This window comes from Neovison vison, chromosome 3 (genome assembly GCF_020171115.1).
Source record: "Neovison vison isolate M4711 chromosome 3, ASM_NN_V1, whole genome shotgun sequence".
NCBI classification, from domain to species: domain Eukaryota; kingdom Metazoa; phylum Chordata; class Mammalia; order Carnivora; family Mustelidae; genus Neogale; species Neogale vison.
Genome location: NC_058093.1, coordinates 40,254,770 through 40,266,956, shown reverse-complemented (window position 1 = coordinate 40,266,956; position 12,187 = coordinate 40,254,770). Strand labels below are relative to the sequence as shown.

Below are 12,187 nucleotides of genomic sequence, written 5' to 3'. Positions count from 1 at the left end.
CAAAATGTCATCTAATATATAGTCTAAATTTAACTTTCCCCAATTGTTGGGGCACCTGGGTGAAGGAGTCAATAAAGCACCCAACTCTTTTTTTTTTTTTTTAAAGATTTTATAGCACCCAACTCTTGATTTCAGCTCAGATCATGACCGCAGGGCTCAAATTGAGCCCTGCATCCAGCTCCATGGTCAGTAAATTTTCCTTCTGTCCTTCCTTCCACTGGGCACTCTCTTGCGCTCCCAAAATAAATAAATAACTCTTTTTTTGAGGCTACCCTTAAATTTTTAGGATGGTTCAACATCAGAAATAGATTTAGAGAGAAACCAGATAATAATCTCAATCAAAAAAGAATACGCACTGTAAGGTTAAGCAAAAGGCAAAACTGTAGCATTAACAAAAGATTACATGGGAGAATACCTATTTGAACTAAGAATAGGGAAAACTTAAAAACCCATAAAGTATACGTCTAATTTTTATCACATTAAAAAACTAAGGGCTTTTGTTCGATAAAAGACACCACAGACAATGATAATGTGAAAATGACTAACTGCCAGAATGGGAGAAGAGATTTATAATTCCAAAAATGGAAATGGGATTATTATAGAGAATAGATAAGAAATTCCTACAAATCTGAGAACAGTAACCCTGATAGAACAATGGGAAAATGCTATGAAAAGGCAATTTACAGAACTTAAACTAGAATTCAAAAATGAGAAAGCTAGATTATTCTAGCTGTTGGCAAGAAGGAGAAGATGTAAGAAGCCTCAGGCTTCCTAGTGGAAGCTGAACTGACATCATCATTCTGGCTTGGGTCAAAGCCTCGGTCAATAAAGAACTGTTCCTCTGCCTTGCTTTGTCCTTTGTGCATGTATTTCTTTGGGGGATTTCACAGGGAGAAATGGCCAGTCTAGCACAGGCTCTGGGCCTTAGACACCGTAGGTCCTGACCAAATACCTCTACCTGAATCACACCTGATGTGACTGTATTGGCCACTCAATCTAAAAGGACATGGAAATCAAAATTCCACTGCCCCCTACTCACAAAGGTCTGGACATGGCTTTACGTTTTCTTTTTTTGAGGGACCAAATTTATTTTTATTTTTCTGAAAATATCGGGAACTATGAAAAACAAGCCAGTAGCTATAAAGCACCATGTTCTGCTGAAACCTGAATTCATTCATTGATGTGTTTTCAGGTTTCCCAACTTTAGTCATTGACATTTGAGCATGTTGTTTTATAAATTATGGGATTCCGGGGTAGGAAGTGAGTGGCTTTACCTTTTTTTAAATGACATTTCAAAACATTTTCCGAAAACTGTGGTTGACAGGAAATTCCTATGTATTTAATGTTTAATGTAATTTCTGAAGCAAACATAACTCTCTTCTTGTACTAATCACCATTTAGGGAAAATCTGATTTTAGAATCTGGAAACAGAAGAAATTGAGCTCTAAGAAACAATGGTCAGGAGAAAGTGTTCTTGGGATTTAAGTAGCCTAGAAGTATCACAAGAGAAAAATCATATGGGTCTGCTTTTCTTAGCCAAAGGGAAATGCAGTCACTTTTCATCCAAGGGAAGAGAACATAAACACAGACACTGAGCAGGACCGTCACTGAAGGAGATAAACTTAAGTGAGAGAAAAAGTCTCATCCTCATCCTGGAGCTGACCCAGGCAGGCCTCAGAAGAAGCAGTTAGATTTCACACAGATTCTTCCTTCAGAGAAGAGCCGGAGGGGGCCAGGAGACAGAAGGGAGAAGTGAAAGGGTCCTGGACTCCATTGTCATCAGGGTCCTAGTGGAAGCTTGTCTCCAGACCTAAAAACTGAACAAGATCTCTGGCAGACCTAGCTAGGACAGAGAACAGGAAATGTACATCACAACCTCAGGAGGACATGATCTCCAAGATTCAGAGGCCAAAAATGCTCCTAAAGTTCCTGATGATGAAAGAGGAGAGCCACATTCAGTACCATGTCACCATCATGATTTTCATCCTCTGGCATTTGTTTACCAGGTAACCAATAACCAAATTTTCCGATACCAAAAATACGATTTGGGCCGTCCCCAATCTCTACCCAGATGGCAGGTTTCTGTGTTGACAACAACACTGCTGCCTGGACTATGGCAAAAGCTCGGCCTCAGGAACCTGCGGGGCTGGGCCTGCGAAAGGGACCTGGGTCTTGGGCCCACTCTCTCTCAGGGGCTGAGGATGGCACAGATCCAGGCTGTCTTCCTAGAAGAAACTACTGGCTAGGCCTCAGGTGCCCAGAGAAACTTTTCTCTTAACGTAACAACAGGTACTGGTTGCAGACCCTGGGTTACCTGTTCACTTACCAGAGAAACGTAGTTATGGGATAAACAGGAATGTTTCCTGGGCAAAGAGGGATACATAATGCATACACATGCAAAAAGTAAGGTTTGCTTTAGGTAAAACATGATATTGAAACAAAAATAAATAAAAACACTCATTGGAACACCAGTGTGAAATCCTACTGGAACACCACTAGGATTAATAACTATTTGCAAATATGACACAAAGCAAAGAACCTTTCTAGAAGTCTTAGGAAAAGTTTATGATGTTCTTAAGGTTATGGTTTGTTTTAATAACAAATTTCAAAACCTTAAATGGTGCAAAAAGTACCAACATCCTAACTGTAACCAGATTTTATATCATCCAGAGAAGTGGGTTGAAATATCCTAAAAACACCATAATTTTTAAAAGAACAAATTGCCATTTTCCTAAATATCAAGAGGGCAAGAAATGAGAAACAGCCATGTGGTTTCACAAACTCTCTATTTAGAGGCTAGCAGGAAAGAGAAATTTGTACCGCAAACTGAGGAAAGGACTAAGGCTGTTCCCTCAGTCAGGCCTAGTAAGGAAGGAATATAAACAACAGTAAAATAGGGAGACCATAAAAAGAGTAAGAAAAAAACACGCATGCAGTGGACATGCAAAGGATTCGATGATATTCACTTGTAAAAGAGAAGGAGGGGAATTACAACAGAGAACAAACCAAGAGCAGGTCTGGCATCAAAATTTCCCAAAAAGCAAAGAGCAAAGCAGATTATCAGTGTCCACTCCAGTATCAATTCTGTCATCCCTCCCATCCATCAATATTTCCTTGCCCTTGTGTTGATACCAACCACTAACAAGAAATCAGGGAATCTAATCCCTCCGGTTTGGGAGCCCAGGGGAACAGAGGTGCCTGAAGTCCGTTAAGTCCGAACACCAGAGCTAGGTTTCCATGAAGCAGTTTTGGGCCAAATACTAAGTAAGTTTTAAAGTGCTCCTTTGCCTGGTTTTGTTCTGTGAGATCTCCCTCCCTTTATCCTGCATGATCTTGTTGGAGAGGATCTGTCTACATAGGGTCCTGGTTCTTTCCCTCTCTTCTCACAGAGAAGACATGATTCACAATAGTGACGCCATGATAATATAAACGCACTCTCAGAAGAGGGTCACATATCCCACTGCTTTTAAAGGAAGAAAGAGAAAACAAGAGAGGAATCAAATTTCAAGGAATAACATCCAACTGATATTGGCCGAGCATGGAACAGTGAAATCACTAGTTAAGCAGGCCACAAAACAAAAGGAACCTGAGTGCCTCAGGTCAGCGTACCTGGAGGACCACTGACTGAAGCAGTAGTCTCTTCATTCAAAAAGAATTTCACAGTTAGAAATTCCTTCTGAATGAGGAGTACTTGGCACCAAAAAGTGACCCATGTTTTCAGAAGATGCTCAGCACCCCAGGTCACTACCTCATCAGCAGTGAAGAAACAGAGGGATCCATATGCAGTCACTTGCTGAAATCACCTCCAGCTTACTTCAGGATGTCAGTGAGGCATGCCCACCTGTCCCTATCACAGTGTGTCCACAGGACATCCTCTTTTAGTCATCTTCTGGCATTTCTTCTAGTCTTTCAAGGGGACAGTATCAGAAACCTCTTCCTGATTGAAAAAGCTCATAATCTAGCCAGCCTAGCTAGGTCAATCATTTCCATGTCAGAGTATAGATAAAACTCTATTTGGCTGGAAAATATACTCCCTGCACTTAAAACTTCTTAGCAATCTGTACATTAAAATATTCCAATTTTCACTGCTACTTTGGTTTTCCCGTGCGTGGTCAGCTGGGGCCCTTGGTCGTAGCTCACTGCCCATGTGTTTGTACCTGCTTTCTTCTGCATCAGAGGACACATAGCTTAGATCTGATCAGAGACAGTAAGACTGACCTTTTTTCAAGGTTTAAAATTGAAACACTTTGCAAAGATAATCTACTTGTTAAATTTAAGGTGATCCATTTCCGCCACCTATGATGGAAAATACTTTTAAAATGTACTGAATTAAAACAAAATCCAGGGTAAAGTGAAGTGCTTTTTTGGATTTGAAAGATCAGTTTAATTCTGTTCCTCTCAGCTACAGGGGTGGATTGCGCTCATCACAGGAAATGTCAAGGTCAGCTATCAACACAACTCAAGATTTATTAGGGAAGGACAAAGAGCACCTACTGGTCCCAGGAGCCACCAGCAGCATCTCCCACCCCTCCTGAGAGCCAGCAGCCAGAAAGGGTCAAAGATCCCTCCTTCCTAACAGCTGGCTAGGCCACTGGTTAGAGGTTGGGAAGGTCCCAACAGCACTGTGTGATTAAGTCTGTAGCACAAAAAGAATCCCAATCCTTAATTAATTTAGTAAAAATGTCAGACAGCAACCCAGCACTCACCTTTGTCATGAACACAAACTGAGGGTTTCTTGACACCATCAACTAGAACATTCTGTGTGCTGCCATGTCCATCTTCTGGGTCGCTGTCTTCAAACTGAGCCTCTATAATGACATCAGGGCTGTCATTATAGCCTTTCACGGGCTGCTGCAGGAGATGGCTTCCACAGAGCTCCTCGGGGAGATCTAATTCATAGGCACCTTCTGTTTCTTTGTCATTGCTCTCTGGTTTAATTACCTGAAGAAAATAGAAAAGTTCTGCTAAATCACTGGAGGGAAGAATGGGAAATAGCAGATTTTTCTCTTCTCGTTTTTCTTTCCTAAGGGAAAAATGCACATTCAGAAGCTCACAGCAATGGTCACTCACCATGTAGTTTGAAAAATAATATTCATTTTCCAGCTGCACAGACAACCTTATGGAGACGACCAATCCAGTACTGCCAGAGTGGCCGTCAGCTCCTCAGGATGCCCAAGATGAATGCCATCTCTACTCCCCATTTTTCTGATGTACCTACCTGTTTATCCGCTCTCCCCCAGAGGCCCTGAATACCACAAGTACTAAGTTGCTTCATAAGGGTACATCACATGGATCAGTGAGTATGTTCAGAGGGGATAAAACTCAGCAGAGTATTACTGCACTCCATGTGAAACCACAGAGAATGATGAAATGGAAAAAACAAAATTAAATGTAAATAAGCGTTTTTAAATGTTCTCATAAAAAACAGAAGCCCTTAATTCTTCATTTTGAGGCTTGAAATCAGTATAGAAAGCACACAACTGATGGATATTTATATGAACACTAAGAATGAAGCATTAAATAATATGACAAATATTTTCAATTAAAAAAAGAGTAAAGCAAATATGAGAAGAGTCTAGATACTAACCCACTTAGTGAGTTTGTCACATAAGTCCTATGTCCGTACTCTGATTTCTATGGCATTTGATTTCTATGGATTTCTCTAGCAGTTTCTCTATGGGTTTAATTTTGAGAGGTCTAACATTTTTCTGAGTTTAACCTTTAAGTTTCAAGATAGATGCCCGGCTTCAACAAGCCAGATTACCATTCGAATCAGACTACACAAAGATCCTTTAATAAGGGATCTTTATCTTACACAAGGCAGAAAAAATTACTGAAAGAAATCTTTCCCAAGACATTTTCACACCACAGATTCCAATTAACATAACCATCCCCAGACAATGAATATTATACTCACCCAGAAAATCAAAGTAAAATATTACAAAGACATTCTAAAGATTCTAAAAATATATTACCGAGTTTTGTAAAAAAGTGACTTCATGTGGAAACAGAAAAACTTGTAGACAGTAGTTAATTTTTCAGAGTAAAATTGTGCCTTTTAATAATGTTTTTTGGAAACTTGATTCCCAATTTCTTAATATATATAATGACATTTTCTTTCAACTCTTGCCATGTTTTGACTCTTGTCACATCCATTCATTCATCTGATCACTCTTTCATTATGAGAAGGTTGAAGGTTCCTTTTCTTTGACAGTAAAAGAAAAAAAATTCAACTGGCTAGGCCAGAAATCTCCAAAAAGATTCCCTCAGGGAAGAGGGAAGCCACAGTTGGTCTTTAAATTATAATACAATCATAAAACCCAGCTCTCCTCTGTGCATTTCTGCCTTGTCACAAAAGTTGGTTATCATGCCTGACCCAAAGGAGATCATTCAAAAATAGAGAATTCAATGACAAGTTAGGAAAGAAAAAGAATTTGACATCACTCAAATCAGTAAACCTAGTCAATGTCTTTAAATGTGCCTGGCAAATTCATCTGCCCCGACCATCCCTGAGGAACCAACACACACCTTGGGCATTGTCAGAATAGCCCAAAGCATGGGGCACCAGAAGGCTCAGCCAGTTAAGCATCTGACTCTGGCTCAGGTCTTGATCTCAGGGTCCTGGGATCGAGGCTGGTATCAGGCATCTCACTCAGTGGAGAGTCTGCTTATCCCTTCCCCACTTTGTGCTCTCTCTCAGATAAATACATAAAATCTTTGGGTGCCTGGGTGGCTCAGTGGGTTAAGCCTCTGCCTTCAGCTCAGGTCATGATCTCAGGGTCCTGGGATCGAGCCCCGCGTCAGGCTCTCTGCTCAGCGGGGAGCCTGCTTCCCCCTCTCTCTCTGCCTGCCTCTCTGCCTACTTGTGATTTCTCTCTGTGTGTGCCAAATAAATAAATAAAATCTTTAAAAAAAAAAAAATATATATATATATAATCTTTTTAAAAAAATAGCCCAAAGCACAGGCAGGAGGTATACGTGCACCCTCTGTGTCTAAAGCATGGTGGCTATGACAGGATCACTGCTTTTTTTTTTTCTATGTCATTCCCACACACAACTTCTCGCAGAGAAAAGAGGTGGGACTGGGGCTCAAGGAGAATGCCTAGTGTGCTAGAGTTAGACTCACAGATAACAAGCAGTCTTCCGGAAAGATGTTATGCAAAGGGTCCATGCTTTTAGTTTCCATTATGTATTTATTTCTCCCATTAATAATTTCACAAAGGATTTGATTCCTATAGGCCATGGAGAAAATCGTACAAGGGGAAACCAGAATTCTGACATTGTCAAATGTGAATGCTCAACTACCCTACAGGGAAGTAGACTTTCTCCATATGCATGTATATATGTGTGTGTAAGATATAACAAGAATTCTGTAATCACCATGATTCTGCTACTTAGTAAGAATTATGCTATGGCTCACAGATTAAAAGTTCAAATAAAAGTCAAAAGGAAGAGGAGAGCAGGGGACAGCAATAATCAGAGTACACCAAGCCTAACTATATAGCACATTTTAAAACCACCCCAGTTCTGGGATGCCTGGTTGGCTCAGTTGGTTAAGCAGCTGCCTTCTACTCAGGTCATGATCCCAGTGTCCTGGGATCGAGGCGCACATCAGGCTCCTTGCTCAGCAGGAAGCCTGCTTCTCCCTCTGCCTCTGCCTGCCACTCTAGACAGAGTGTGCTCGCTCTCTCTCTCTCTCTCCTTCTCTGACAAATAAATAAATAAAATCTTTAAAACCATCCCAGTTCTGAATTCATGATAATCTCCATGATTTAGATTAATTATATTCAAGAATTAGTATTATTCGAGGCACATGGGTGGCTCAGTGGGTTAAGCCTCTGCCTTTGGCTCAGGTCATGGTCTCAGTGTCCTGGGATCAAGCCCCACATTGGGTTCTCTGCTCAGCAGGGAGCCTGCTTCCCCCCTCTCTCTGCCTGCCTCTCTGCCTACTTATGATCTCTCTCTCTCTCTGTCAAATAAATAAATAAAATCATAAAAAAATTCATATTTTTGGCACTAAATTCACCTTTGAGTTACAAAATTAAAAAATGTAAGGAAGCAGGACTTAACTTATTCGTTAAGTCCTGCTTCCTTACATTTTTTAATTTTGTAATCAAGTCATTTAAAACTGTGTAATTCACATATAAATTGGAGTGCCTGGGTGGCTCTGTCGGTAAAGCATTGGACTCCTGATGTCAGCTCACATCATGGGATGAAACCCTGCATCAAGCCCCACGATTCTAAGATTCTATCTCTCCCTTTCCTTCTGCCCTTCCCCGTACCCTCTCTAAAATATATATATATATATGTATATATATACATACATATATATACACACACACATATATATACACACACACACATACACATATACACACACACATATATACACATACACACATATATAAATACATTGCATTTTAAAAGTACATTCATTCTATTTTGTTACACCAGTACACACAAGAACAGAAATATATTCTGAGAAAAAACGATCACCATAAGACCATGGGATACAAAAGTCATTTTACAACTACTCCATACCACACACTGGTTAAGACTGAGGGTTGTAGGACCATTAGAGAAATGGCTAATTCAAGTCTGGAGCAGGAACAGGTAAGACAAACCTGGAATGTCGTGTCATACCAGGAAAACACAGAAGATATCAAAGGCTTCTAGGGTCTCATTGAAAAAACTCCAAAATCACCATGAAAAAGCTCTCTCTGATCAACCTTAGAAAATTCCAAGCATTTATCCTACCTTTCCTGTATCAACCATACCTCAGGTTAACCACATAGTTGAGGAGGTAAAGATCTTCTTTACTGAAGAGTTTTAGTTAATTGAGAAAAAAGGAAAGACTTTTGGTATCACCAGTTTGCCATCCCTATGGAAATAATGGATTCAGGAAATGATCATTAATGGTTGCTAAAGCCAGCTAATTCATAACTTGATGGGGATGGAATTTTATAATAAATGGATCAGAGTGGTAATACTTAAGAAGAGAAAGAAAGTGCTTCCTGATGGACGATAATAGTAAGTCCATAACATATCCATGAAGTACTTTCCCCCAAACTGAACTTGAATCTGATCTGAAACAGGATCATAGGAGCATGTTAAATAACACCAGGGAGAGGACCCATTTACACTCACTCACCAGGTGACTTCATCCTGTCTCAGGGCTTTAAATCTCTCTGTAGCCTATTAACTCTCAAAATTAAATGCCTAGCATCAACCATTCCCCTGAATGCCAGACTCCTATCCAACTGCCTACTTTACATCTTCCTTTGGATGTCAGTTGGCACCTCGAACAAGAGAACTGTTGCTCCCCCCTAGAACCCACTCCTCTCCCAGCACCTGCTTTCTCAGCAGATGGCACCAAACTATGGCATCTTCTTCTCAGGCCCCACATCCAATCCAATCCATCAGAAGAGCCCACTGGCCCTTCCTTTAAATATTTCTTCTTACCATTTGCAGTAATACTGCACAACCAACCTCTATCTCCTTGCTGAGATAACCCATCTCCTGATTTCCATTTTGGTCCAAAGCAGCTAGAGTGATCTTTTAAACATAAATCAGATCATGTCATTCTCTCAGCGGCTTCCCAACATCATTCCATCACCACCCACAAGGCCTTGTCAAATCAGGCTCATATTATTGTTCCATTCTCATTTGCTATAACTTTTTCCTTTGCAAATTACCCTCCAATCTAGAAATCTTCTTCTTATTTCTAGAATACTAAAATCTTCCATCCTGAGGTTCTTGTGCTGGTATTCCCTCAATCTGGAAAACTCTATGCCTGGCTATTCTTAGGGCTAGATCTCTTCATTTTGTTCAGGTCTCACCCCAAATACCCTTCTCTCAGAGAGGCCTTTCCTGATCACATGAACTGAAACAGCCCCACCTGGCTGTCACTACTCTATCCTCTTAGCCTGCTTCATTTTTTGTCACTGTACTTACCCCTACCTAATAATACATTACACACTTACGTACTTTCTGTCTCCCAAATAGAATGTAGGTTTCAAAAGCACGGTGGCTATTTTAGTCACCGTTATATTCCAAGAGTACATTTAGTAGCCACTCAAATATATGTTAAATAAATGAATATAGCAATTAATTAGGAAATAACTTGTTCAGGGTCTATCTTCTCAGATAAACTACAGACTCCAAGAAGTAAGCAAGGCCAGAGCTGACATCCAGTATACTCGATCTCATTTCAGTGAACAAAGAACCGGAGGCAGCACAGTGCATCCAACATCTCCACATGTCTGAAACCTGTCTCTCAAGACCATGTCCAGTTGGCTTGGATCTTCTATAACCCAGAGTCCATTACACAATCTCCCCAGTTCCTCCCCAGCCTCCACTAGCTGCCCCAGACAAGAGTAACTGCTCCCTCTTCTGATGTCCCAAAGCAATCCATATGTATGCCTTCTCAGCACTTCACAATTTCTTCACCGTTATTCGTGTTATCTACGTACAGGATTTACCTCGTTTGTTAACACTACACACTCACCAGTTGTATCTTATGCAACTTGTATAATCAATCTAGGTGCTCCATATTTGATAAATAAATAGGTGAATAAATGGGCTAAAAAAATAGTATAAAAGACAAGTGGTATGCAAAACAACGTTCAGAACAATTTCCAGACACAAGAGTATGTGGGTTAGAAACCAGTAGCTCAGTTATCCACAGCTCTGTGAAGTAAGAGACCTTCTTCTGTAGGACTGACCTTGAAAATGTTGAGAAGTCCAGTTCAGGGGGTCTCAACTCTGAAGTTTAGCAGACACCTCTGAGAATCCAAGGAAAGCTATAAACCCTTCCTCCACAGAAAAATGCACATCTATACACAGAAAGAAAATATTCCACAAGAAAGCACAAGAGAGGACAGTCAAGGTTCTGGTGCTGAAGGCCACCCGGCCAGGTCAGTCAGTATTTTGGAGCTCTGGGCTCATAGCGAAAGGAGGGGGGCCTGAGGAAAAGGATTTATTACTGACCTGTTAACTGAGGACTTTAAAAATTCCTCTGGGTTCCTCCACAGACCTGAGAGTGAGGCAGCTGACTGCACCTATTATTCCGAGTACGTGCTGCCCCTGGGGTTATTGTCCCTTGGAGGTTTAGTCTAGTCTCTAGAGGACAGGACAGAAACGGATTAGTGAGAGAAGCAAATTGCTGGGTCACACAGAACTCTGTCACTCTCAGTCTTGTTCTATGAACAGGATAGAATGAACATCACATAAACCTTGCTAATGAAAATAAACAAAGGAAATATAAGCAGACATCAACTGGGGCATAGAAATATGAAATGGAAGTGTTACTTGAAGGTACAAAAATGCTCAAAAAATAATAGCACTCTACAATACTTAATAATTTTGATTTCCTTAACTCCTCCCTCCCAAACACAAATGCACATACACATACACACAGAAATGTTTGTCAAATATACCCTTCAGTTAATTTTACCAAGGATAAGTCTGTCATCTACCTATTGCCTCCTTTCAGAATGTAAAATTGGGCGACAGAGTGGTGTGGCAGTGCAAGGAGAGGACAAGATGATCCCCTTTCTCCATTAGGCTATAATCCTTATACTCTGGGGGATGGGGAGCAGTAATCTGGCCTTTTCAGCATATCAGGGAGGAACCCTGACAACTATTATGATGAAATTAAGGGAGGCTCTAAGAAGCTTACCATTGAAAGGAATAGGGTAGAGGCCTAAGCCCCAGACTCTTGAGTTCAGAGAGCATGAGAGGAGACATACCTTTTGGAAAAGGAGGGTGCGTGTAGCTTGACTTCTGTACTTTAAGAGAAATATAACCCCTGTGCTAGCAAAGAAATGACAAAATGTGTTGCAGAATTCCCCTACTTCAAAGACAAGAATGTCTGCTGAATCAGAGACCCTACAAAACTATGTAAGTGGAAAATGGCTAAGGAACACACTACTCTTAATGCCTGGCAGAATTTACGACTTTGTTTATTTATTTGCTAGCAGGCAGGGGAAGGGTAGAGAGAGAGGGAGAAACAGATTCCTGGCTGAGCAGGGAGCCTAACTCTGGCTCCCAGGACTCTGGAATCTTGACCTGAGCCAAGGGCAGTTGCTTAACCAATTAAGCCACCCAGGTGCCCCTAAAAGAAATTTTAAAGATAAGCCATAGATATGCTCATATCCAGAATACATAAAAAACTCCCACAGCTCAG

At 40.8% G+C, this 12,187-nt stretch overlaps 1 protein-coding gene across 1 annotated transcript in view; it reads right to left on the bottom strand.

The window, feature by feature from the left end:
• DIS3L2 (DIS3 like 3'-5' exoribonuclease 2) overlaps window positions 1-12,187 on the bottom strand; it is a 366,805-nt gene that overhangs the window by 226,354 nt on the left and 128,264 nt on the right. The window contains exon 6 of the mRNA XM_044241854.1: window positions 4,707-4,941. Within this exon, the coding sequence (XP_044097789.1) occupies window positions 4,707-4,941 (235 nt within the window). The remainder of the gene's footprint in view (window positions 1-4,706; window positions 4,942-12,187) is intronic.